The sequence below is a fragment of the Populus alba genome, chromosome 8, assembly GCF_005239225.2.
Source record: "Populus alba chromosome 8, ASM523922v2, whole genome shotgun sequence".
Classification (NCBI taxonomy): Eukaryota; Viridiplantae; Streptophyta; class Magnoliopsida; order Malpighiales; family Salicaceae; genus Populus; species Populus alba.
In genome coordinates, this window is record NC_133291.1 from 4,849,138 (window position 1) to 4,876,250 (window position 27,113).

The 27,113-nt window shown below is 34.2% G+C and overlaps 2 protein-coding genes across 3 annotated transcripts; both read left to right on the top strand.

Moving 5' to 3' along the window:
* The first annotated feature begins 1,438 nt into the window (after positions 1 to 1,438).
* On the top strand, positions 1,439 to 9,739 carry LOC118055801 (phospholipase A(1) LCAT3). 2 transcript variants are annotated; one of them, XR_004688709.2, is made up of 12 exons: positions 1,439 to 1,793; positions 3,981 to 4,072; positions 5,249 to 5,376; positions 5,546 to 5,681; positions 5,807 to 5,858; positions 6,497 to 6,597; positions 6,896 to 7,075; positions 7,703 to 7,860; positions 8,386 to 8,440; positions 8,705 to 8,758; positions 8,853 to 9,064; positions 9,332 to 9,507. XR_004688709.2 is itself a non-coding variant. In XM_035067799.2 (11 exons), the coding sequence occupies exons 1-11, from the start codon at positions 1,577 to 1,579 to the stop codon at positions 9,491 to 9,493; spliced, it is 1,335 nt and encodes a 444-aa protein (XP_034923690.1). In that variant the 5' UTR covers positions 1,442 to 1,576; the 3' UTR covers positions 9,494 to 9,739. The 2 variants fall into 2 exon arrangements, 1 of the variants encoding a protein (XP_034923690.1); XM_035067799.2 differs by lacking the exon at positions 8,853 to 9,064 and having other exon boundaries at positions 1,442 to 1,793; positions 9,332 to 9,739.
* An 11,467-nt stretch (positions 9,740 to 21,206) lies between these two features.
* LOC118055794 (AP2-like ethylene-responsive transcription factor BBM2) lies at positions 21,207 to 25,994 on the top strand. The gene is made up of 9 exons (XM_035067791.2): positions 21,207 to 21,655; positions 21,935 to 22,577; positions 22,700 to 22,782; positions 22,973 to 22,981; positions 23,079 to 23,167; positions 24,046 to 24,119; positions 24,234 to 24,284; positions 24,424 to 24,500; positions 24,702 to 25,994. Exons 1-9 carry the CDS (start codon positions 21,421 to 21,423, stop codon positions 25,592 to 25,594), a joined length of 2,154 nt encoding a protein of 717 aa, XP_034923682.1. The 5' UTR covers positions 21,207 to 21,420; the 3' UTR covers positions 25,595 to 25,994.
* The last annotated feature ends 1,119 nt before the right edge of the window (positions 25,995 to 27,113 follow it).

Below are 27,113 nucleotides of genomic sequence, written 5' to 3' on the forward strand. Positions count from 1 at the left end.
AAAAACACATCCTGCCGTGATTCCATACTCTCCCTGAATAGAAATAAAATTAATAAACTGCTGTGATCAACTCCCATATCCATGTGCATACTTCATAGCCCATGATTGACGAGATTATAAAGAGAATGATCAGAGCAATTTATTCAAGCAAAGTGACAGTAAAGTCCGAGTCGTGACTCGTCAATCACCTTTCCTGTATAAATAAAAAAAAATCAAGAAAAGTGAAGTTGTACAGGGAAAAAGAAAATTACTTCAAAACCCTAGACAGGCACGATTCCGCAGCATATTCTTCATGCTTGCTGGGTTCCCTTCTGTACATTTTCCCAACAACTAGTCAAAGACACAACAGGTTGGTGGTTGTGGTTCAACTACAGCCACCGAAAACGAGGGCCGCTTGTTATTTCCCGGCATTTATTTATTTGTTTATTGATATTAAATAAAAAAATGTAAAATGTAATCGGCTTCAATAAAATGTGATATTTGATTGAAGGTGAGGTTTATTTATTTATTACAGCCAATATTTCTAGTTACAGCGGGATATCGAACTATATTCTGAGTCAATATACATTTACATTAACCATTTTGATTTTAAAAAAGTTTCATGAGATTTTTACATAGAGACGCCATAATCTTAACAGATGAAACCAAGCTTAAATACACACACACACACACACACACAAAGCACCTTTACTATTCAAATCAAACGAGTGATTTTGGGACACCATAAAATTGATTTATTCTCAAGAATTAAAACAACACAGCACATTATTTGAGTAATTATTGGTACTCAAATAATTACAAGTAGGAAGTGAAAAGTACAAGGATGACAAAGCAAAATGTGACTATATATATATATATATACAATTATTTTTTTAAATGATTTTTATTTTAAAATATATTAAATAATATTTTTTTATTTTTTAAAAATTATTTTTGATCTCAACATATTAAAATAATTTAAAAATATATAAAAAATATTAATTTAAAATTAAATTAAATTTAACTTTTTATAAAAAACACTTCTAAAATACAATATCAAACATATTTTTTAATTTAAATATTCGTTTGATGTTTCATGATGACCAGGTCAAACAAGTATTTTATTAAAATTTTAAATTTTATTTTATTTAAATTTTATTTTTTAATATTTTTAGATATTTTTAAGTGTTGATATTAAATTTGTTTTTTAAAAATAAAAAAATATTATTTTAAAAAAATATATTTTAAAAATTAATCTTTATTATATTTTAAAAAACTTCATTACTTTTTAAAATGTTTTAGTTAAAAAATATATTAAAATAATATATTTTTTAAAATTTGAATTTTGATATTATTTTAAAAATTATATAAAAATAATTTTTATTTCTTTTTAATTTAAATATTGACCTGTACCGCATTCTTATCGATTTGCACACGAATCAAGCCAAAAAATAAAATAAAAAAAGAAGAATTAAAGACTGCAATAAATATTAAAGGAAAATGGACCCATGGCCACCGCCAACCATCCTGACTGGCACTCTCTAGTCTCTGCCATTCTCAAACCCGAACCCGAATACATTCCTGTTTCAACCCAATCATGCTACAAGACTTCAGTTTCTGCCCATGTTTCGGAGACCGAAGCTTCGACGACACCGAACCCGATCGTGACCCGGTCCTATTGGTTTCCGGAATCGCAGGGTCCATTCTCCATTCAAAGAAGAAGAACGGGTTTGAGACTCGGGTTTGGGTCAGGCTTCTCTTGGCTGATTTGGAGTTCAAGAAGAAAATATGGTCTGTTTATAATCCAAAAACAGGTCTCCTCCCTACTCTTTACGACTAAATACTTACACATGTATTGTGTTCTGTACTCATGCATGGATGTAGTTCTTGTGTTTATGCTTAGAGAGTTCTGTACTTCTTTGTTTGTTTGGTTGCTGAGAAAAGAAAGAGACAAAGAGAAACATGAATTGGGTTTTATCTAATAGAGTTTGGTCATCAAGAAAATGTAGAAAAGACAAGAATTCTGTGTGACGTATCATTTATATTCATTCATCTATATATATATATAAATATATTTCAATACTTGTTTGGTCGTGGGAAGAGGACAGGAAGTGGCAAAAAACGGCAGAAAACAAATTATATTTTCTTTAAAGTGTTCTTTTACTTTACTTCCTTCTCACTAGAAGAAACAAAAATCTTCTCAGTGCCAAAGTGAAAGTATATAACTGTATCTTTTTAAAAGTTGAATTGGGTTCTCTTAACGAGGGGAAATTCCTTCATTACTCTTGTTATAATAATAATAATAATAATAATAATGGTTATTGAATTATTTTATTAATGATTACAGATTTTAGGTTTTTTTAAGTTTTAAAAATGTCGAAGTAAATCAAACATATCTGATTGTTGGATCTAGCTGTAATTTCGACAAAAAGTTGTGAAGGCCTCCAAATAAAGAACGGAAGTTACCGTGCAAAATTATCTTTATTTTTCTAGTTGATTTAAGATTTTTTTTTCTAATTAGATTAGTAGTTTTAGTTGATTAGTATTTTACTTCTTATAAATTCTAATGATAGATAGATTCTATTTGATGGGGAAGTTTTAACCATAATACTTTTCTATAAAGGATTTTAGGTTTGGAAATAGTATAAATAAGGATGTCTGGTTTACTTTGATATTTAGATTCAAACTTTTTATATTTCATAAAACTTGAGAGAGTTGTCTCTAAATTTTTTTATAGTTTAGGTTTGTAATCTTAGGGCTTGAGAACACTTAGCTTCTATCCACGCTATTCGCTGCGTCATGTTCATGCTACTTGATGAAGTCGTGAAAAATATTCACACAAGAATTGGGCTTTCATGGTCTGTGAAATTAGGTCTAGCCTTGAAACGTAGACGAGCCTAGTAGTTGGGCTTGGAAAGTGGTGGAGGTTTGTCTGAAAAAACAAGCCCCCATTTCGAGCCCAAACCTAGTTTTGCAAACCGTGGAAGCCTAATTTTTGTGTGAAGATTGTTGTTTGTAGAAATTTACTAGGTGCAAGCTGATAGGATCCCCTTTTTTACGCCCCCGTATCCCTCCACCAGATCCAGCTCGGTTATTGATAGAGTGAATAGATTCGCCATTTCTTGAAATCTCTCTTCTGATTCAAAATCGTGGTGTAACGTGTACCCCCGGGGTTACAATCATGGAATAGATGAAATAAATCAAAAAATGGATTTTTTAGCCATTTGGGCCCCTTGGCCCATAAAACAACAAATTAATTAATTTTTTTTAATAAACTTAAATATACATTTTTTGTACCATCATTCGTCCTCCCATGTTTTTTAAACAATGTGTTTGAAAGACTTAACGAGCAAAAGCAGGGGAAAATACTTAGTATAAACATTAGTTGTCATGGCTACATAGTGCATGAAAACGTTGCCTTGATGAATTGTGAAAGACTTCTTGTAATTTTTGTCAACGTTTCTGGAGGACTCCTAATTTTTTTGAGCCAAGCAATCATGGGGCCTGAATATGTACTCTCACGAGACTTGGAGACGAGTGTTTGCAAGGACTGGAGACAAGCGGTCGTGTTGACCTAGAGACCTATGATCATAGGACAGACACATTTGGAGACATGAAGACTTTTTCTGGAGATTAAACATGGAGAATTTAATAAAGATTTTTGTTGGAGACTCGAGAATTTAATAAGAGTTTAAAGACTAAACATGAAAGTTATTTTATGTTTTCAGGACCCAGCGGAATCCCTGGATGTTCATATTCAAATTTGGATCATTTATGAAATCTTATTGACTTTCAGAAGTACTTTTCCTTGGTTGATTACTGTAATAAAAATGTGCATTTTGAGTGCTGTGGCACTGTTAGATTATTCAATCGCTTGGTTTTTGACTATTAAGCTACTTGGCTATGACACATTGCATTTTTGTCCCATCATGTGCGCAGTAATTTGGTTTGATCATTCCCCCCCCTATATTTCCTGAAGTTCCTGTATTTGTATCTTTCAGGTTATACAGAAGTATTGGACAGTGACACTGAGATTGTAGTCCCTGATGATGATTCTGGGCTATATGCAATTGACATTTTAGATCCATCATGGGTAAGATTAATAATTTTCTCCATGAATTCTTGTTGTCCAGAACTTGTGTTGCAATCTTGCCTTACTCTATTATCTTAAAACTTACTGTACCTTGGCTTGCAAGATATATAGAGAGGAAGGGATGGGTAAGAAGAAAGGAAAGTTATGGGGAAGGGTGAGAAATAACCCTTTCCTTTTGTTTAAAGGCAAAAAAATAAAAATAAAAATAAAATAAAAATATATGTGTGGGATAGATTTCTTCCTTGTTTGTTTTTTGCACCCAAATAATGGAAGGATAATGGCTATGATTAATCTCTTTTCACTCGAATGACAATTCCATTTCAGTAGAATAAGCATATACAACTTTCATCATACATATACGTGATATCCCACAAAAAAGGCTTGTTTTAGCTCTGCATAGTAGAATAAGTCTGCAATTATCATCATTCATATACATATCCCACAAAAAAGAAGGCTTCTTTTAGTTCTGTACCCTCCAACAATCAATTTGGTGGAGAAAAAGATAGGGTTACTAATTACCCCTTCTCCTAGCAAATTAGTTATTTTTTCCTTCTTGTTTAGCATTTCTGCGGATTAGTTTTTCTATATAATGATTCCAATAAAAAATTAAAAGTTACTTATTGTTTCTTGATACTATATTTTGGTGTGACTGATGAGACTTGTCTTCTTTTCCCCTACTGGTGCCATCTTAACATTAAACTGCTACTGAACTGGCAGTACTGTTAAGTCTGCCTATATGAATTGTTGATGTGTTACATTCTGGGATTTGCCTGCTCATACATACAATATGTTGGACTCCTCGAATTGAGGCTGGATGTTGAGCCATTATTACAATAATGTGCTTTTAGTTTGTTCTGTTGTGATACATAGCAATCCTCGAGAACCTGGACTTGCCAATACAAACAATATCTATTTGATTTTCTGTTATTTATCTATTTGATTCTTCTTGGTTATTATCTCCATGGATTAGCTTGTGACTTGCTGTAATTTATTTCCTTATTCAAATACTACATTTGATGTCTAGTAATACAAATAACGAATCATGGTATTGTGGGTTGGAGTGTCTATTTTATTTTGTCATTTTTTCTTCTAATTTATCAATATTTTCATTGTAATCCATTTATGAAACAAAATACAATTTCTGTTATATATCTGATACCCATTGTCATTTTCCAGTTTGTGAAACTTATTCATTTGTCGGGGGTATATCATTTTCATGACATGATTGATATGCTTGTTAAATGTGGATATAAGAAGGGAACCACATTGTTTGGATATGGTTATGATTTTCGGCAAAGCAACAGGTGAGTGTTTTTTCAACTTGTTATATTTTTGGTGAGTAAAGCTGTTTTCTTGGCCACACGACTTCCATGTAATTTCATCTATATCCAAAAGTGATAGTGTCTGAAACTATTTTTGCTTCCTACTTATTATGTAGTAAAATCTGAGTGTTATATATTTTATTGTTGACAGAATTGAAAAATCAATGGAAGGTCTTAAAGCAAAGTTGGAAGCTGCCTATAAAGCTTCCGGGGGTAGAAAAGTTAATATAATTTCACATTCCATGGGTGGACTGCTGGTTTCTTGTTTCATTTCACTTCACAAAGATGTGTGTATATTTTCTTTGGGCCACAAGCTGCATATTATTAAATTTTTCAGAAGAATGCTGACAAAAATGATCTCTTTATTTCTTAGATGAGGCATGACTGATTACTTTTAGTCATTCATTGGCAGTTGTTTTCCAAGCTTGTGAATAAGTGGATCTGCATTGCCTGTCCTTTCCAAGGTACTCTATGTCATGTCTCTATGTTTAGCAAACATGCCTTCACTATGAGAGAATCTGTCAACCTTATGAGAGCTATTGGAATTCTAGAAATGTTGAAAAATGTTTGGAAGAACATGCTCTTTCTATATTCAAGCATCCCACCATGATTGCTTAGACATGTCATGCTATTTAAATGAGGTAGGTGTGGAGCTGCACTTGGTCAATAGAAACATCTTGTGCTTCTATAAAATATTCCAAAATAATTCCCTAACCTATTCACGCTATAAAAATGGATGGGAAAAAATCCCAATGATGTTGTCATTATTATTAGAACAATTTTGAAAGGAATATCATCAATTGATGGCCTCTAGAAAGGTAGTTGCAGAGGCCTCTGATTTGAAGTTTAATCGATAGCCTTGCATATGCTCTCTTCATGTGCCACCCGGCTCAGTCTATTTGTACTGATGGTTTGTCTTATATTTTAAACTAACAAGGAAGTCCTTGCAATTTCATCAAATTCTAGTAGATCTTATTGAATTTTATCCCATGAATTTCTCAGCATTTAACAAATGATGTATTTTTCACCTAAATGCCCCTCCTTTCCCATTCATTTAATGTTGTTAAAGAAAACACGGCTAATGAACTTTTTTGCTTAACAGGTGCACCGGGATGCATCAATGACTCGCTCTTAACTGGATTGCAGTTTGTTGATGGTTTCGAGAGTTACTTTTTTGTTTCTAGGTGGACAATGCACCAACTGGTAATTTCATTTTCTTTAACACTTATCCTGATGCATAACCATTGTTTGTATCAACTATCAATTCAGAAAATATCTGAAAAAGCACAAAACTCTCATTCCTATGCATGTAGTGCCTAGGGAAGTTAGAGATCTGACTATGCTGTCTCTGTATATTCTATTGAAGCTGTGTGCTTTGGCATATTCAACATTTTCTTTTCCCCAGCAAAAAGTAAACAGATAGCATTGTCACTGATATACAATATTTTTTGTGAAAACTCCATGGTGATCTATATGCACATGTTTTTATTTTTGCACATAGTTGGTTGAGTGCCCGTCGATCTATGAAATGTTGCCAAATCCAGATTTTAATTGGAAAGCAGAACCACAAATTCATGTTTGGCGAAAGCAATCAAATGACGGGGAAACTCCTGCCAAATTGGAGTCCTTTGGTGCTGTTGAATGTATCACTCTCTTTGAAGAAGCGTTGAAGAATAACGAGGTACCGCCATCTGATCTGAAGTTTCAGTGTCAAGATTCTTGTAGCTGGAAAATACCTCTCTGGATTTGTTGTCTCCCTTGAACTTTTCATCTGGTATTTTTGTCTGTTTCGGCCATCAACATGCTTATGTTAGGTCATGCTACTAAAAGGTTCATAAACTATGTTATTAGCAATGATTTGACATTTTCCTTGTATCACTCTCTTTGAAGAAGCGTTGAAGAATAACGAGGTACCGCCATCTGATCTGAAGTTTCAGTGTCAAGATTCTTGTAGCTGGAAAATACCTCTCTGGATTTGTTGTCTCCCTTGAACTTTTCATCTGGTATTTTTGTCTGTTTCGGCCATCAACATGCTTATGTTAGGTCATGCTACTAAAAGGTTCATAAACTATGTTATTAGCAATGATTTGACATTTTCCTTCAGTTGACTTGGGTTTATGTTTAGTTGGTGCTTTTACTTGAGACATATAATGACTTCTTGCTAGGTAGAATGTGCTATCAAAAGGTCCGGGTATTTGATATGTAATGTGCATTTCTTATTTAATCACTATCCAAACTCATTATACTTTAATGTGCATTTCTTATTAAATCACCATCCAAACTCATTATTCTTCATCTGTTTTTGCAGTTAAATTATAATGGAAACACCATAGCACTACCATTCAACTTCTCTATCCTCAAAAGGGCTGCTGGTACTCGTCAGATTCTCAATAATGTTCAATTGCCAGAAGGGGTCTCCTTCTATAACATTTATGGGGCATCATTTGACACACCTTTTGATGTCTGGTATGTAAAAAAAAATGATTTGTGGAGATTTCTGGTCTGGGAGGTTAATCATTTGGAAGAGGCTGGCACCATGCTGTGCATTTTATACAGACACTAAAATGGTTCCTGCATCAAAGCATGTTCTTTGTAAAATATCTTTGGAATGAAACCATGACATAAGTGGTCTAATTCCTTGAAGACAGCTCTTGTTTTTCTTAAGTGGAATGTAGAGTGGTTTCACGTTTTGTAAGCATGCATCACCAAAATTTGCTAAACTTAGCTAAATATAACACCTTAATTTCACCAAGGCACACTCTCTGTAGCTGTGATTTCTGAACAAACTAAAATTCAGTTGAAAAGTGAATCTGAAATCCTTTGTTAAAACAAATCAACTTTTCCAATGAATGGTAGCAAATCAGATACGCTGTGATCATGTTGACATGTTCAGAGTCTAGATTTTGCAAAGTGTGAGATGAGATTTAATTTGATTCCTTTGAAAATATTGCTTACTTTAAAGCTGATGTGATATATCCATCTTCAATGCAGCTATGGTACAGAGACATCCCCAGTAGAGGACCTGTCTGAAGTGTGCCATTCAATGGTAAGTGATTAAGATGTCTGTCATCTTAAGTAGGAATGAATTTTTGATCCTATTCCATTTACCTAGATCTGATGGGTTATATTAGGACCAGGCACTGATATCATTTAAACCTCAGATCATAATTTTGTGCCATACATTTGAGGATTTATTAGCGATTTTCCTGTTTTTGATGGTTGTTCCTCTTATACCTCTCAAGAATTGCTGCTATAAATCATAATGTTTGTGCTAATTTCATCTTACTGTATTAAAATTTGGTTGTTTCAGCCCCAGTATTCTTATGTGGATGGAGATGGAACTGTTCCCGCTGAATCAGCAAAGGTGCTTCTTCTAACCTTTCGTTTAATTTCTATTATGTACTTAAAAAATTATACAAGGATGGTGATTTCATGATCTTGGGGGTGAAATTCTGCAGTCAATTGCCAGAACATTATAGCAACTGAAGTTCTCTGTTGGAGTGTGACCAAAGATGAAACAGTGGGTAGTCCTGAATAAAAGAGCGTTCATGCATCATTTTGCAGAATTTTATGTTTGTAGATGCAGTGAAGGGAGAGGTGCCATATAAAAAGCATAAGGTTCAATAGCTTAATGCCGCAATCATGTTCACATGATGTCAAAATATGTAACGTTAGTTCATCCTCTCCTCTTCCCCGAATCTTTGAATATTTAGCTAGAAAAAATAGGGGAACAAGAAGTAGAAGCGGGATCGAGTAGATTACACAGTGAATATTTTTGCTGTATTTTAGAAAAATCAATTTTGCTACTAAGCATACCTATCTTGTTTGTGTAATCTTCTTGAGTTTTCACTGCTACTGTTCAATATTCAAGCTTCAGCTTTTTCTCCAAAAAGTTTAAAATGTGCACTGAATTCTGAATAATCTTTCTGGTACACAGGCAGACGGTTTTGTGGCAGTGGAAAGAGTAGGAGTTACTGCTAATCACCGTGGACTGCTGTGTGACAAAACAACATTTCAACTTATCCAGAAATGGTTGGGAGTTGAGCAGAAGGTCAGTAAGCATTCAAAGACATCCCAAGTGGCGGATGCTTCTCCATAACCTAAATGCTGTTTCTATCCAAGAAATCTTTATTTCTGCTTGACATGTACCTCATTTGTGCATGTAAAAACTGGGCTGGCATGAAAGCTAGGAAAAAAAAAAAAGCAGGTCAGAATTGTTATTTTTCACGGTGGTGTAAATATGATGGACATTAATAATTTTCTTTAACACCAAATAATAGTAGTAATAATAATTTTCTCAAATTCATTCGTGGAATATGACAATTCTTAAAGTATTTTTTAAATATTCCGTTCAAACCACATCTGAAGGCCGGTGGTTGAGTGTTATCAGTGCTTGAGCTGGGTTTGGTTTATTCTATACTTCCTCTGTATTGTTCTTCCACTCGCATAAAAGTGGGAGGAATGTTTATGATCAGGGTCTAAATAATTATTTACTTGATTACTTGGGAGTTATTCGCTTATCGCTCTAAGCTTATATCAGTATCAAATTGGGGGCGCTGCTAATTGTAATTAAGAACTATAATAATCAACTGGACAGAATAAATCATTTACATAGAGATTCTTCTATCACGAAAAATGGTACGCAATTGGATACTGACTTTCATCTACCCTAAACTAATAAACTGACGGAAAATTAGTGAAATTAAAGGATTATTTATCTGTGAGTTTGAAACTTCTTCCAGTAAAGGGTTTGAAATTCTCTTCTAATTCCTTCTCCAAGGTTTCCCTCTTGTCATCCCCTTATATTAGTTTTCCTGATGCATTACGAGCCTCCGCCACACTTGAATCAAAGACGAGCTTCCCATGTTTACTGGAGTGCTTATCACTTGATCCAGCATCTGTTGTAGCACCAGCCGGTTACTGCTCTTTTTGCCACAGCTTTCCCATCCAATTGGAATTGAGGTGCGCATCCTGGCTGTTCTTGCTCTTCTTTCAATTTTGTTGGATGCTGCGAAAGGGAAAGGGGCTGTTCTTTGTCATCTTCAATGCGTAGTCTTTCAACCAATCTTTCACGTTCTTGACAATCCAGAGGAGGTGCAAAGATGATGGCTTTGCTTCAACAACATCAATGTAATATTTGTTGTTGTTGTGCATTATCATGATAGTATCACCAACAGTTAGACAAGTAAAGCTCACGTGGGTATTTCCTAAAACAGATATAGGACTCGAGAGTCCCCCAAACCTTGTGGTGTGTGGCTGTTACTTCTTCATGTACGTTCCCCTCACAGGATCAGCACTCTTTATCAGTGCAACACTTCCTTTCTCTAGTTTCAAGTTCTCCACCATCCACTGTTGTAATGAAACCCTCCTCTGCCGTAAACTCTAAAACTCCGCAATGGGAAACATGTCCAGTTATAGGGCACAACTCGAATAACATAGGATAAGCAATCTCAAGCATAGCATCAGGATTTTGTCAGCAACGTCGTTTTGTGACACATTGCAATAGGGGACAGATAGTTTTGGCTGGGCTGATAATCCATGTTATGCGAGTGATATACAAGGGGACAGATAGTCCTGGTTGTTTCAGGATTTGCAAATACGTGTCCTCGTCTACTTCGATCTTCAAGATGTAACATAAACATCGTTGTTTGAAAGCCGACCTAACTCACCAGAAGGCTTGATTCAAGAATACGGGCCAAAGCAAGACCAGTACTCCATCCATGGTTAATTACTCAGCCCGGCGTAGTCTGCCAAGAGTTGTTTATGTTCCTGTCATTGGCCCAACAACAATCTTTGACTACCAAGATTTAGCCCTTTACATGGCAACGTTCGACAAAGTGTGAGAGGAAAATGTTTCTAGTTTTACGTACGGTATGTTTTTGAATTAGTAGGAACAACGGCAAACATGAAGAGAATTTATATACCATAATTTAGTTATTTTATCCAATTTTGGAAGGTTTTTGCTTCAATCAAACTCGGTAATAAATTCATCACCTCCGGATCGATATCATATGGTTCTTGAATAATGTACATTATTCAATACATAGGGTGTGTGTGGGGCATGCTGGGTGGTGAAAATTATATGTGAACATGTTGCAGTAGCAAATACTCCATGGGACTCGAAGTCACCTGGGAAACAAAAACACACAAAATATTATATCTCAGGCCTTAGCAGCTGCTGCTTCAAATTGGATTACAGTAAAGGAAGGACATTGGACAGTTGCTTAATGAGTAGAAATTAATGATGCAAGGAGAGCAGGGTGTACACACGCACACACACACACACACAAGGGGGAGAAGATCACCTCAAACCACGCGCAGCAATGTGCACCCGTAATTAAGTGTACATGTTCATGAATATTTAGCACAGACTAGAAAGAAAAGAGGGGCACTTGTACACATGCTAGGGGAAGATCAACTTAGGCCACAGGGTACCAATAATATATAAACACTTGAATCTAAGACATTACTTCAAGAAACAGTTTTGATATCTCTTAATTTTAAACAATACTAGCAGTACTTGAAACTCTTTTAGTTTTTCAACTAGAGCTGGACGGCTAGGCTCTTTAAAGCAAGTAGAGGTCAAGAATTAGGGATGGCAAGGTCCAAGGTCAAAAGGGTTTGAATCCCAAACAGATTTTCTAACCCTACATGGGGTTCTGAGGCAAATCAAAGATCGATGAATAAAAATCCCGAGAAAGAGACGAGAACGAGCATTCCTAGGGCTTGTTAGCTTATCAGGATTCTATTTCAGACAGTCACAGACACGCATGAGGCAGGCATTCACTATTTTAATTCTACCTCGTATTACACTCATGTCGCCAAATTAACAGCACTGTTTCTGTAATTTGACTTGACTCTGGGTCTTAATAGCATGTATCTAAGTGTACCACAAACACGTACTGCCACTTCATAAGCCCGAAAGTTCAAGTCTTTTTACACGGTGAGTGATTTCTTAATCATTTCTTAGATTTCAAATTTTTAACCATGTATTTTTATTTAAATAATTAACATATTAAAAAATATTCTCTATTTAAATTGTTTGATACAAATTTTAAAACAATCTAATTTAATACTAGTATTCTTTAATATCTCTTCAAATAAAAATATTTAAATATAAATTACATAAACTCATCATTATCTTATATTTAAATTTATTAATTTAATTTAAAAGAATAACAATGGTAAAATTTAAACTTTTAACGTGAAATACTCTATCATATATAAAAAAAATATCTTTAGCTTAAAAACTTAAACCAACAGACAAAAAAAAATTAAAATTTTTTATATTAATCTTTAACATAAACTTAATATTTTATTCTCAATATATAATCTGACACTATAAGCTGTGCGTAATGTTTGCATCTCATTTTTTTTGGCGTAAAAAGTACTACTACAGAACCTCACCAGTTGATAATATAAATGTATTTACTGAAGAACTTAGATTGTGCATCATGCCTCGATTGAAGAGTAGAACAAGAACGATTTTTAATCAAGATTTTAAGTAATTAACAACTTAAGATTTTGAATTAATTGGTTACTTAAATATGGATTAACATTTACATATTCCTTTTGCTCTAACAATCACAAGATGAGCAGTGAATTTTTTTTTTTTTATATGCTTTGCGTCATGAGCACTCTCGTCAAATCTAAAACTTAATTAACATTCTTGTTTAGAAAGCATCACAGGTTAATCCAGTGATGCAATGTCATAAAATTAACTTGATGAAGTTGGTGGCAAATTCAATCAATATAGTAGTAAAGTGCAAGAACATTAAAATAAAACCTATGCAAAATGAGGGAAAAGAAAACGTAGAAAAGAAAACCCTAACGAATATAGAGGAGAAGGGATGGAAACAGAGCAAGGCATGGTTGGACCCTTGCTATCTTTAATAAAGTTTGCTTTTCTTGGAACTCTCTTACTCCTGCTATACTTTCTTTCGAGCGAGAGAAGAGAGTTTTTCTTGGCAATATTCACGTAGAGGAATTCTTTCCAAGGGGGCACGGGTGCTCCGCTGATTTCTCCAATGCAATCCCAGTTCCCGCTGGCTCTTGGCTTTGAATATGTATAACTACTCTCTCTTTCCTTGGCTTCTGTGCTCCATATGACCTTATAATTGTATAGACTATAATCTCTTGTACTGTTGTGCGTATAGCCTGCAACTATCTTCCCAGTGTAGACAAATTATATTGATTTTAAATGAGCGAAGATATCATCTTTTATTATATATATCTCTTTCAAGAATTCCATACTTTATTCTAAATATATATATATATTGCACCAGCTATTCATGGATACAAAAGAATATATCCAGACAATTTGAAGCCTCTTCCGTTGAATGCAGAGGGCAGATCACACTGCGGTTAGTGTGAAGGGCTTTTAAAATTACTCTTGAGGTTGAAAAATATCAATTTCAAGCTATAACGCAGCACCTATATGCTTGATTTTTGGAATTCTGCCGCAATGCTTGTTTCAGAATCGTATAAAACTATTCTATTTAAAATCTTTAGTTGAATTAGTTTTTGTTTGTTAGTGTAAATTCCAAAATCAAGAAATTAAATACATGTTAGAAAATAATATAAAATTATTTATATTATCCTGTATTGGTCAGTTCTATAAGTTATTCTACACATTGTGAGTTGTATTTTCTTTTTCTCGGATAAATATAAGATCTACCTTGTACATTAATTATTTATGGATCCCACTGTTATATTAATTAGAGAGAGAAGTGCAACTTAGAGTGTTCTCAGTAATTAAGAAAGCAAGAACAAGTGATTTATACAACAACAACAATAATAACAATAATAATTGACTTATAATATTCTAATCTAGGTTTTTGAATTGAAGGTAATATTGATCCCACGTATCAAGTTCGCTAATTAAGGATCTTGCATGCTCCTTAGTGTAGATCATCCTAACATTATTTTTTTTTTCTGGGATCTTGAACTTGGACTAATTTTCATGTATCTAGACTAGATTCACCTCTCTAGTCTTGTGAAAACTAGAGAATAGTACGTCGAAATTAATAAGTGATTATCGCCAGACAAATATGGCAAATGTCTGTTCATTTTTTCTACATGATTTATCTAATATGCAAATGACGTGCACCTTCGAGGGACTTGAAAACGAATATGATCCTGATCGGTGCTAGCTGTAAGAACGGCGTGGTAATTTTGACAGGCGATGCTTCTTCTTTTTTATGTTACAGTACTTATTTTTATTATAATAATTATTTAATTTTTATTTACAAGGATTTGATTATTAGAAACTCTAATGCTAATAAGATTCTACTATATACACATGTGACTTTTAACAATAATTATTTTATTATAAAGATTTTAGATTTAGAACTAAACAGGTAAGGATGTCAAGCTTATCTTTTATTAAATATTATCGATTTTTAGACTTTTCATAAAAATATTAGAATTTCTTCTATATTCTTCACCGTTTTGAGCTGCAAGATCAAAGCCTGAAAACCTAATTTTTATCCATGCTATGCACCTGTCAAGTTTCTACATTCAATAATATATTATTAAAAATGAGGTCTTTTTTTATGGTTGAAATATGAACACAGCCAAATTTCACAAGGGCGTATAGATTTGACTCTAAGCAATGGAAATTTACAAGGGCGTTCATCTATGTATCAGAGACCGTTTACCTTAATTTACTAATCACAGCTCAAAAGTCGGTGGAGATTTCAGTCATTTAATTCATTTCTCTTCCTCCCTCAGTCGGTGAAGATGAAAAGCGATGATCGTATATATTATTCAAGGGCCAAGTGGGATATTTAAACCACTAAACCATTGGAGATAAAACTTTTACTTTGGATTTTGTGCAGTGTCAGGGAATACTAGGGTTGAATGTCATTTTCAAATTTAATCCGAGCGAAAGGGAATAGGAAATCACGGTTGATTTCTCAACTTCTCTGCTCTATACTGAGCAGCACGCCGTAAATATTGAAAAATAATCGAATCAGCCCGTGGGATCACCAGATCGAACCATGCGTGATGACGATCATCATGATTTCTTCCTGTATCTGCCTTGGTTCAGGCTCGAAGAAGATAAATAAATAAATCTGAAATGCCCATGAGTTGCACGCAGTGTGTTAGAATATATCAAAACCTCCGGAGGCGTTGCTTTGATGATCAGAGAGACCCAATAGGAAGTCATGAGGGATTTTTTTATATATAAATAAATACAGTACTGAGAAGAATTAATTTTAATGCATGAAAAATAGTCTAAAATATAGCATGATCGTGAAGGAAAATAATATGTCAATATTGGACACTTGTTGTTATTATAGAACATGTGTTCGAATTTAAAATCTCTCGAGAAAAGAAGGGTAATTGTTTGGATTTCACTAATTAACATGATAAGAAAAGAGGGACCTCTTACTCCTGCTTTAGCAAACGGGCTTTGTCACAACCAAACATGACCTAGAACCCATTTGTTTCGTGAAAAATATTTTACTATAGATTATTTTTTTCAAAGTGTTTGTTAAGAGTTTCGGTATGAAATATATAGATGGCTTTCAGCTTACAGTCCGAATAAATATTAAATATTAAAAGTCCTGTTTTTGGAGAATCAAAATATTAAATAGACTAGATTTTATTTTTCAATGTATAGTTTTGTTGGTTTTCGAAGCTCTAGATTTTACCATCATTAAAGTTCAGGGTATCTTCTTGAATGAATCCAATAGGATATATATAGACATCCTTATTTTTTTCAGAGTAATTTTAGGTTATTGATTTATTTTTAGATCTGCTTTAGCTTTTTTCTCTCCCAGGAGGCAACGTTGTTTTACTTGCGGATCTATGGTTGGCCACTACCACCTCTAAATTTCCTCATTGCTTGTAATCCGGTTCTGTGTCTGAATGTCACCGCCCCCTAGCCACCGTACCATTAAAACCCTAGTTTTTGACCGTAACTTTTGCCTACCTAAATGTCTTCAGCTTCAATGAAAGGCCTAGTCGCATCATTTTTGGCCTGATCATCAGCTGGATACGGTTCTCGGAAGTTCAACTTTAGAATCAAGGAGTCTTAGGATCATGTGTGCGTATAATTGGAGAAAATTTCGGGTGTTTATGGGTGGGATTAGTCACCTATTTGTAGGAACCAGAGGGCACATCTTTTCTTTGAGATTAGAACAAGAACAAGGAAAGGCAAAAACAACCGTCTCGATCGAGGGATCATGTCCTCTGAATTTGTTCAGTCTTCGAACATCTATTATCCTTGCTATCTATGTGTTTCTAATTGTTTATTCGTCAAATGCATTTTTTTTTTTTCAAAATCTTAAGATAATACTGAAGATTTTTTGTTCAAACTGACATAAGCTGAAGAGGAAAAAAAATCCTAAAAAACTTAGAAAGACACACATATATATCAAATTCTAGAAATCCAGAGATAATAAATATCTAGGGAAAAAAAAAGAAGAAAACCAAAAAAAAAGTGTTTTCTATGTCTGTTCTTCCCTGGTTATTATGCATTGATACCTTTATAGAACAATGCATGTAGAATATTATGTCAAAATTTAAACAAGATTAAATGTTCAAGTTAAAAGTTATGCTAGTTTTTCATTAAATTACACACACACACACATATATATTATCTCAAGTTTAAGTCTTGATAAAAAAAAGTTATATACATGCCCTACATGGCAGTCCAATCATGCAAGGCGTTACTAAATGGTTGAGTTATTTATCACCAAGTATTTTTTATTTTTTCTCCCTCGGCAAAATTAAGCACCTTCCTTTGTTTTATGCCTGAAAATCTTAATTGTGGCTTTTCTGCCATTGTCACGTGGTGGGGTGGATCCCACAAAATCATGAGACCGGCATTTCTGTCTGGAAAGAAGGCATGGGCTGTATGGGCTCCATGTATAACTGGACCAGGCTACACGTCAGATTTCTACTTAAAGCCGTGTCTCTGGGCCCATAGCTAGACGTCATTGTGAATCCAATAATAACGAGAAGAATGGCTATGGCAGGGAAATCTGGTATAATAAACAAGGGCATGAGAAACACGTGGCCTTCTATTTTTGGGTGGCAAGATTCGAATATAAACACGTGGCATTCATTCACTACCTACCTCTTTTTACTCTTTTTTCAACTGGATATTTTTGTGAATTTATCAAAATAATCCCTTTTTCCCATGATTGAGGTGCGTTGTGCATACAGTCCAAAAGGGTATATATATATATATATGCCACTATAAAACAGCACATGAGATCTCAACCACAGTAGATTAAAAACACGTAACAGTAAAAAATCTCAAAACCCAATTCATATAGTCTTTTAGGAGACTATTTCTTTTTACATTTTTTTTTTTTTGAAAAAATTTGAATTTAATTTTTTATTTTTTTTTTCAATTTAAATTTTTTATATGTTTTCATATCTTTTTAATGTAATAATATTAAAAAAATTAAAAATAATAAAATACTATCTCAATGTATTTTTAAATAATTTTTTTTTGTGTTTTATATCCTTTTAATATAATGATGTTAAGACTAAAATTTTAAAAATAATAAAATATTTTTTCAATATATTTTAAATAAAAACTAACTTTAAAAAATAATATACCAAAACAATAATGAGGCTATAATTAATTAATTATTATGTGAATACTAGGGTTCCTAGTTAGAAGGTATTCAAGAGTGTAATAGCAGTTGTGGAATTTAAATGTTTTTTTATTTAAAAATATATTAAAATAATATTTTTTATTTTTTATAAAAATAGTGTTGTTTTTTATGTTTTTTTACAAATAACATTAAAACAATATGAAAAATTATAAAAAAATAAATTTTAAATAAAAAATAAAAAATTAATATTTTTAAAAAACATAATCTCAACTATATTATCAAGCACTATTTTTTTTTTTTTAAGCCCTCAGTTTGGGAGTGTGATTACGGTTGTTTTTCAAATTTTTTCACTTATAAATATATCAAAATATATATATTTTTTATTTTTTTAAAATCAACACGTTAAAATAATTTAAAAATATTAATTTGAAAATAAAAAAATAAAAAATTTTCAATTTATTTTTAAAATATATAAAAAAAAACACGTAAAAGAGGGTTCCTTGGTCAAAAGTCGTTACACGCTCACTGTTTCTCTCTCACAGGTAAACTTTTGCTCTCCTCGTCTCTGTGTGTAGGATAGGGGAGGGTTAAGGTTGGGCATGATTATGATTAGATTACCGAGAGCATTTATTTATTTTTACAGTGGCCGGCAGGCAGGCTTTTAAATATAATAAATGGATCTTGAGACCATGTGGACGTTTTACTGTCTTTGATTCCTTTTTTGACGGTCAAACTTACAGTGTGCTTATTGCCCCCTTCGAGATTATCTCTCTCTCATACTTTCTGCGTAATCTCCCTCTTTAAACTATTCATCACCACTACCACTCTATCTGCCATAAAAAACAAAATGCATGTAAATTCATACGTATATATCTACGGCTGTATTCGTTTACCTATACATTGCATGGTCAATACTCTTTTTTTTTCTTCTTCTTTTTTGCTCACCACTTAATCTATCAGGCCTTGGTGATGAAATATAGCTCTTTGTTTCTATAAAATCTCATCTCAATATATATATATATATATAGAACTTATATAAAGGAAAAATTCAAGAATTTAAATTAAGATTTTTGAATGCTCTTTTAAAAAAAACAACTCCGATTTCATCATAAATGTACGTGGGAGAGATGGATATATATATGGAGAGAGGATTAAATGATCCATGCATGGCGATTTAGGTGATATTTTTCAATGATTAATTATTCTTGCTTTGATATCAATTAATTCATCCTTGGATTAGCAACTTACATGCGGTTAATTTTAAATTTGGGCAGTAGTTTTCAAGTTTAATATGGGCTGAATATAATAATAATATTAATTAATTTTCATTAATTGACAGCTTATATATATATATATATATATATATAGTATTTTGTTACGTTCAAGATTTTTTTTTATTTAACCCGGGAGATAATAGAGGCCATGAACTAGTGTGGGTACACCCGTGCGTGTTGGTTTCGTTAAAAAAAAAAAAAAGGGGTACTAGCTAGGGCTTTATGCATGCGGTGTCTCACCAAGTAAAGTCTATTAATTTGGTGTATATATTCTGTATGTGTTTATTATCGATCTACTCAGGCTGTCTAAAAGATTTAATCATGAAGTTCAAATTAAGGAGCAACCAAGTTTATGCATACTAATTTGTATGAATAAAACATATGTTTGTACATATTTTCCATGAGTAATTATATATGTATCTATACATAGCTTGTTGGTATACCCAAAATAGAAAGGAAAAGGGAAAGATTTTATACGAGAGACTAATATATAGCAGTTGACAAACGCATCGAGAAGGGAGAAAAGTATCTGGAATCTCATTTGGATCCTTGTAAATTAGATTTCCATTCAATTTCAATCCGTCCTTCTAGAGAGGAGAGGTTGAAAAAAAAGAAAATGAAAAAAAAATGGAGGATAAAATAACCTCAAAAGACCCGGAAGACAGGGGTTAATGTCTTCTTAATTATCGGTCGCAAGAAGCACACTACCCATCTCCATATTTTTATTTTCCATCCTTCTCTTCACTACTATATATCTACACTCCAAGATAAGTATATGCAGAACTATACATGCATACATGATCGATCCCCCCTTGCATTGAAAAAGAAAACAAAAAACGCCAGCCAGCCATGCATGAATTATTGTTATTTTGCACAGTAGACAGAGAGAAAGGGACTCCCGTTTGTAGCGGGGGAGCAGTTTGATGATTAGGACTAGGAGATAATAGTAAAAAAATGGCATCCATGGATGGGTATCTGTAGGCAGAGACTGAAGGGGTCTGATCATGACATACATGGCAAGAGAGAGAGAGAGAGAGAGAGAGAGAGAGAGAGAGAGGAGACGAAAGGGGGCTGGTTAGAGGAGTGGTAAGAGCAGCTTGCACTGACAATGAAATGACTCATGTCCAACCGGGCATGAATGAATCGGTGTGGAGAGGGGTGCGTGTGGGGTTTTTTGTCATAACCTTGTCAGATACTGGAGAATCATCCACCACAGGTGGGTGTTCTTCAGAAAATAAAGAGAGAGATGGATCATCATCAGTTTCCTGGATTAATTATTGCCTTTAGAATCTGTTTTACTGCAGAACTAGGTCATAAATGTAGTGAACTGGGACGATAAATTAAGAAAGTTGAAGGTGGTGTAATTAATTAGCGATAACATGAAGTAAATAAGGGTGGTATAGGAAAAGAAATCAAAGGATATATATATGTATATCTTTTTGAAGCTCAAAGGGTTTGTTTTAAGTTTACGAAATTAACCACATGTTTATAGGCATGACCATGTGTAAGTCTCATGACCTCTGCTTAAAATATTAATCTTAAGACAAGAAGATAAGCTCAAGTACGTACTCCCCTAGCATTGGAACCCAAATTAACTAGCTTAAAATACTTGCAACAGGGAGTGCCACCACTCTTGTAAACCTTTTGATTATTACAAGCTGGGGAGAGTAGATTAATTTTACGCTAACAATTAGTCTAATTAGCAGATTTTTCCCAAATATCAGAACGGAAAAGTGAGGAATTATATGTATATATATATATATATATATATATATATAAACCCTCCTTGTAAAATCATTAACATTATTGGGGCACCTTCTACGTGCAAAAGTACAGTCCTGCCCATCAGCCCACTTTCTGCTGCATTCATTTTTCACTCGAAGAGTTAATATACCGTGTTACAGATTCAAGTGCCCTTGACCAGGAAGGGTGCTCCATTTATTGTACGAGAGAGAGAGGGAGAGAGTGGGGGTTTATATGTATCTTCACTTGTTTTGGAAGCGATGATTCCACTTTCATCTTTTGACCTTTCCTTTCCTCTTCTCTTCTATATCATGGTTATCTCTAGCTTCCTTCCCACCTCCATGCATGAACTGATTCCTTATCTTCCTTCTGCTACCGCTACAACATAAAATCCCCAGGTTCTAAAAGCCATTTTATAGTCCACCAAATACATGGCCTCCACGAATAACTGGTTAGGTTTCTCTCTATCCGCTCAAGAACTTCCATCATCACAGTCTGATCACGCTCAAAACACAGACTCTCGCCTTCGTTTCCACTCAGATGAAATCTCTGGTACCGATGTCTCTGGGGAGAGCTTTGATCTTACTTCTGACTCCACCGCACCTTCTCTCAACCTCCCTGCCTCTTTTGGTATACTTGAAGCCTTTAGAAACAATCAATCTCAAGGTTAGCAGCACAAAACTTCGTTTCTTTAATTTTTCTTTCATTTCACACCTGAAGTTCTAAAACCCTAACCCTCTTAAAAATCAAAAGAAGAAAAGTAGATGATTTGAAATAAATCGGTTTCTCAAGCATCTTAGAATGGTTTAAAGCTCTCATTTTTCCTTTTCTCTCCTTGTATATACTTTCTAAGAACTTAAAGCAGGAGCAACAGCAATATTGATCACGTTCTTATGTATTTTTTTCCTCTTTTTTTTTTTTTTACCACTATGTATTTGTTTGCAGATTGGATTAATATGAAGCGTTCAGGCATTAATGAAGACACCAACTACAATACCACCTCAGACATCCCGATATTCATGGGTTCTTCATGCAATAACCAGAACATTGATCAAAATCAAGAACCTAAACTTGAGAACTTCCTTGGTGGCCATTCTTTTGGCAATCATGAACACAAACTTAATGTCTGCAGCACCATGTATGATTCCACTGGACACTATATGTTCCACAACTGTTCCTTACAACTCCCATCTGAGGATGCATCAAGTGAAAGAACAAGCAGTAATGGAGGAGCTGATTCTAGCATCAACAATAATAAGACCAATAGTTCGATTGGTTTATCTATGATCAAGACTTGGCTAAAGAACCAGCCGGCACCGACACAACAAGACACCAATAATAAGAGCAATGGCGGTGCACAAAGCTTGTCCCTTTCGATGCGTACTGGGTCCCAATCAGGTTCTGATTTGCCACTTCTAGAAGTAAATGGAGGGGGACATAGAACTAGAGGAGAGCAGAGTTCTTCTGATAATAACAAACAACAAACCACGCCGAGTCTTGATAGCCAGACCGGTGCCATCGAAGCGGTGCCAAGGAAATCTATTGATACTTTTGGCCAAAGAACTTCTATATACCGTGGTGTAACAAGGTATCTTTACACAAACCATTAAATGCTCATTTATACGAGTACTACTCTTACTGGTCATTTTTATTACTCTTTTCTAGGAGATGAACATTGGTAATAATTACTTAAGGGTTTGTGTTTTGCAGACATAGATGGACTGGTAGATATGAAGCTCATCTATGGGACAATAGTTGTAGAAGAGAAGGACAAACTCGCAAGGGAAGGCAAGGTACGCGGTCCTTCATTCATTAATCTACTTTAATTTGTAGATTCTATGGAATTCAAAAATGATTTCTTTCTTTCTTTTCATTTTGATGAATATTGATCGATTCATGGGTTTATCTTGCACTAACTTATGTTGCCTTTTTTTGGGATGTTTACATATCTTTATGTGTGGGGCTTGCCGAATCTTATTTCAGTTTATTTGGGTAAGAACGACATTTTTAATTTGTTCTTTGGTTTTTTGAAGAACAGCATTTTTTTTTCTTGACGATTCTAATTATTTTCATCTCTTATTTTTAATAGGTGGCTATGACAAAGAAGACAAGGCAGCTAGAGCTTATGATTTAGCAGCATTGAAATACTGGGGCACTACCACCACGACAAATTTTCCAGTGAGTTTCTACTTTCCTTCATTTAAATTCTAAGGGAGTGTTGTCCCAAAAATATTCTAGCGAGTTTCTACTTTTTTTCCAGTGAGTTTCTACTTTCCTTCATTTAAAGTCTAAGAGAGTGTTGTGCCAAAAAGATTTCTAAGGAAATGAGAATAACATGTTGTGAATTCAATTCAAAGTTTTCAATAAAGTTTAAGTTTAGAAGCTTTCGAATGTTAATAATTGAATTTTAAATGAAATTCAATATCTAGAAATTCTATAAAAATAAATGAATGTCAACTCCTCTATTCATGATTTCAAAAAGAAAAAATTTAATGTTTAAATTAACTTTTATAAAATACTTATTTTCCATTTATTTTTATAGACTTTTGAAGAAATAAAATGAAAGTATACGAGAGTAATGTGGAAAACAAAATGAATTGAATTTTAATTTTTTCAAACATGTAATTTCTATTTATTTATTAATTAAATTCAAATCAAATATTATAATTGAATTCAATTATAATAAAAAATTATTAATTCCAAACAACCAATAAACTACTACTGGGTGTATTTTAGTTGCTCTTTTCTTAGTTATTTGTACAGAAAATAAACAAGGATGAACTGAGTAAAAATTTACCAATACTGTCATTCGCAATGAAATGCAGTATTTTGTTTCCTTGGGAAACACTAGTGGAAGTGCACTGCAAGTTTGGATTATCGTATTAGTTAATTAAGCTCCACGATCGTTAACGTTATTTTCCTCCCTAAAAGTATCCTAATAACAAGGATGTGTGTCCTATTATTGAACATGCAGGGTACTTTTCAATGTATTTTGCCAATTTTTATGGCTTGTGTCACCATTGCTAAGAAAATTTATCTTGTAAATAAAACTACAGATTAGCAACTACGAAAAAGAGATAGAAGAAATGAAGCACATGACTAGGCAGGAGCATGTTGCGTCTCTTCGAAGGTATTTCACAAATGCAGCTTCTTCTTCTTTTTTTTTATTCTTTTTTTCCTGATGATACAATTATTTTCATGAAATTCCCATAATGGAGTACATATATATATTTGCTCGTTGCAGGAAAAGTAGTGGGTTTTCTCGGGGGGCTTCCATTTATCGAGGTGTAACTAGGTATGGATTTCTTTAGTTTATTATTTAGTCCATTTTCCTCATTCTCCTAAATCTTTAGTTTAAGAGATAATAAGTTGCGTGAGGGATGTTAATGAACTTGCTTTCTTGATGAACTCGGTAATTTTATTTGTCATACCAGACATCATCAACATGGAAGATGGCAAGCAAGGATTGGAAGAGTTGCAGGGAACAAAGACCTTTACTTGGGAACTTTCAGTAAGTTCATTTTCGTTCGATTTCACTTTATACAATACTGTGAGTTTTATTAGATATTTGCCCTCTAGCTATCCTACAAATCTACCTGTGTTCTAAAGCCGTGGGTCTTGTGGACTTTCTTCCATTCATAATTAAATGTATCTATTAGCCAATTAATCTCATCTCCTGATTCCTGCAATTTATTATGCGTTTCATTCATAGGCACCCAGGAAGAAGCAGCAGAGGCCTATGACATTGCAGCCATAAAATTCCGTGGACTGAATGCGGTGACCAACTTCGACATGAACAGATATGATGTTAACAGCATAATGGAGAGCAGCACATTGCCAATTGGGGGTGCGGCGAAGCGGTTGAAAGAGGCGGAGCATGCTGAAATTACAACGCATGTGCAAGGAACAGATGATCATGACAGCACGAGTTCCCAACTCACTGATGGGATCAGCAACTATGGTACCGGTGCACACCATGGCTGGCCTACTATTGCATTTCAACAAGCTCAGGCTTTTACCATGCACTATCCCTATGGCCAGAGGCTTTGGTGCAAGCAAGAACAGGACTCTGACAATCATAGCTTTCAAGAGCTTCATCAATTACAATTGGGAAACACCCAAAATTTCCTTCAGCCTTCGGTTCTACATAACGTCATGAGCATGGACTCGTCTTCAATGGAACACAGCTCCGGCTCTGATTCTGTTATGTATAGCAGTGGAGGCCACGATGGTACCGGTCCTGGAACCAACGGAAGCTATCACGGAATTGGTTATGGAAGCAACACTGGGTATGCCGTCCCGATGGCTACAGTTATAGCTAACGATGGAAGCACCCAAGATCAAGGAAATGGTTATGGAGATGGAGAGGTGAAGGCTCTTGGCTATGAAAATATGTTTTCCTCGTCGGATCCTTATCATGCTAGAAATTTGTACTATCTCTCGCAGCAATCATCTGCCGGCGTGATCAAGGTTAGTGCATATGATCAGGGTTCAACATGTAACAATTGGTTGCCAACAGCTGTTCCTACTATTTCAGCGAGGTCTAACAATATGGCTGTTTGCCATGGGGCTCCATCTTTCACAGTATGGAACGAGAGTACATAATGATTGTGGGATTGACCGATGGATGAAGAATATATAGGTTGGTATGGGAGAGTCAAAGCACGTATACATTTACTGATTTAGTAGTGATTTTTATTTTTCAGGATCCTTTCTTCCTTCTTTATCCACTAATTGAAGCAAGGAAGATTAATGGCACCTTGTTTTCCCTCCTAACTTCGAAGCCTGCAAATTTTATAATTAAAGGGTCTAACAACCGAAGTTCAGCAATAGCACGTAAGAGCTCGAATTCTCACTTGCTATGAATTTTGGGGAACTTCAGGTTAGTGTAGATCCTCGGATAGATTTTTATTTCCTAACAGTACCAGACTTTGTAATTTTCAATAACTTAGTTTATTATACAGAGAATGGCATTTTCCTGTGTTCTTTCTCAGAGCTTACGAGTATTATATATGCTTTGTCCACCCATCCCAAGATTTGAACCTAAGACCTTTTTGATTTTTTCTCCCTGTTCAATGGTGGTCAAATTTTAACCAAATTGAATGGAATAGTTACAGATATTGAATGGAAAAGTTACAAACTTCCCTAAAATTTTAACCAAATTGAACTCAAATTCTCTTCGTTTATTCAGGCAAAAATATGACTATACTGTTATCCTGTAAGCATTGGAAGTGCATCAGACAACTTTAAAGTCTAAACATCCACGAGACTAAGATTTTTAGAAATCCCTGGAAATTTAATAAAAAAATATATATATATATATTAGTCATGCTGGTTTGTAATTAAGTTTTAGAAGTCCGTGACTGAAATCCCAAAAACTACTTGAACATGGTGGCAATTCCATCTTGGAGCTGTTATTTGTCTTGGGTTTCGTTGTTGACGGCGGCTGCTTACCTTTGGGCTTCGTGTTGGGCTAACTAAGTTAGTCCATTTATTTGATTGGTCCAAGCTCATGCCTTGGATCAGGCTAACTTTATTCTTGAAGGGGGCTTGTAAGGACTTTTTGTGATATCAACTATCAAGGATTCAGAATAACGATATTGGGGCGCCTTTTTTTCATTTCATGTATTCTTAACGAGGATCAGGTTTTTTTTTTTTTTGGTCTTAGGAAAATCCTTGAATCTTTTATTTGATCATCATATGGTAAGTAGGTTTACACATCATCACATTTTAAGAAAGTATCTCTTGTCAGTTTGCTTCACATGTTCTTGGTTTACTTATTGAGCAGCAGGCACCATGGATGCTGCTATATTTGACAAGATTTAACTATGATTTGGCCGGATGGCCAGATAGCAATCTCTGGGATGGTCACGAGTAACGAATCTAGTTTTGGTTTTTTATAAAAAAATATTTAAAATAACATTGTTTCAGTGAGATGAAAAATTTTGAATTTTTACATTTGAACAGACCGAACTCAATAGCAGATACGCTAATCTTTGGAAAGTAACAGTAAGGAACGATCGAGCTGGTGGAGCAGGTCAAGAATCTTCCTTTTTCACGAAAAGCACGACGTTAATTAACATCTGTAGTGCATGCACAAGATGTGTGGACCACACTCACCTGT

Bases quoted from the DNA above. Each gene is read 5' to 3' on its own strand.
- LOC118055794 (XM_035067791.2), top strand. From the start codon at position 21,421: ATGGCCTCCACGAATAACTGGTTAGGTTTCTCTCTATCCGCTCAAGAA. The intron at 23,168-24,045 runs GTGAGTTTCTAC...ATAAAACTACAG, and splicing joins CCACCACGACAAATTTTCCA to ATTAGCAACTACGAAAAAGA. The intron at 24,501-24,701 runs GTAAGTTCATTT...TTTCATTCATAG, and splicing joins CCTTTACTTGGGAACTTTCA to GCACCCAGGAAGAAGCAGCA.
- LOC118055801 (XM_035067799.2), top strand. From the start codon at position 1,577: ATGCTACAAGACTTCAGTTTCTGCCCATGTTTCGGAGACCGAAGCTTC. The intron at 5,377-5,545 runs GTGAGTGTTTTT...TATTGTTGACAG, and splicing joins GATTTTCGGCAAAGCAACAG to AATTGAAAAATCAATGGAAG. The intron at 6,598-6,895 runs GTAATTTCATTT...TTTTGCACATAG, and splicing joins GGTGGACAATGCACCAACTG to TTGGTTGAGTGCCCGTCGAT.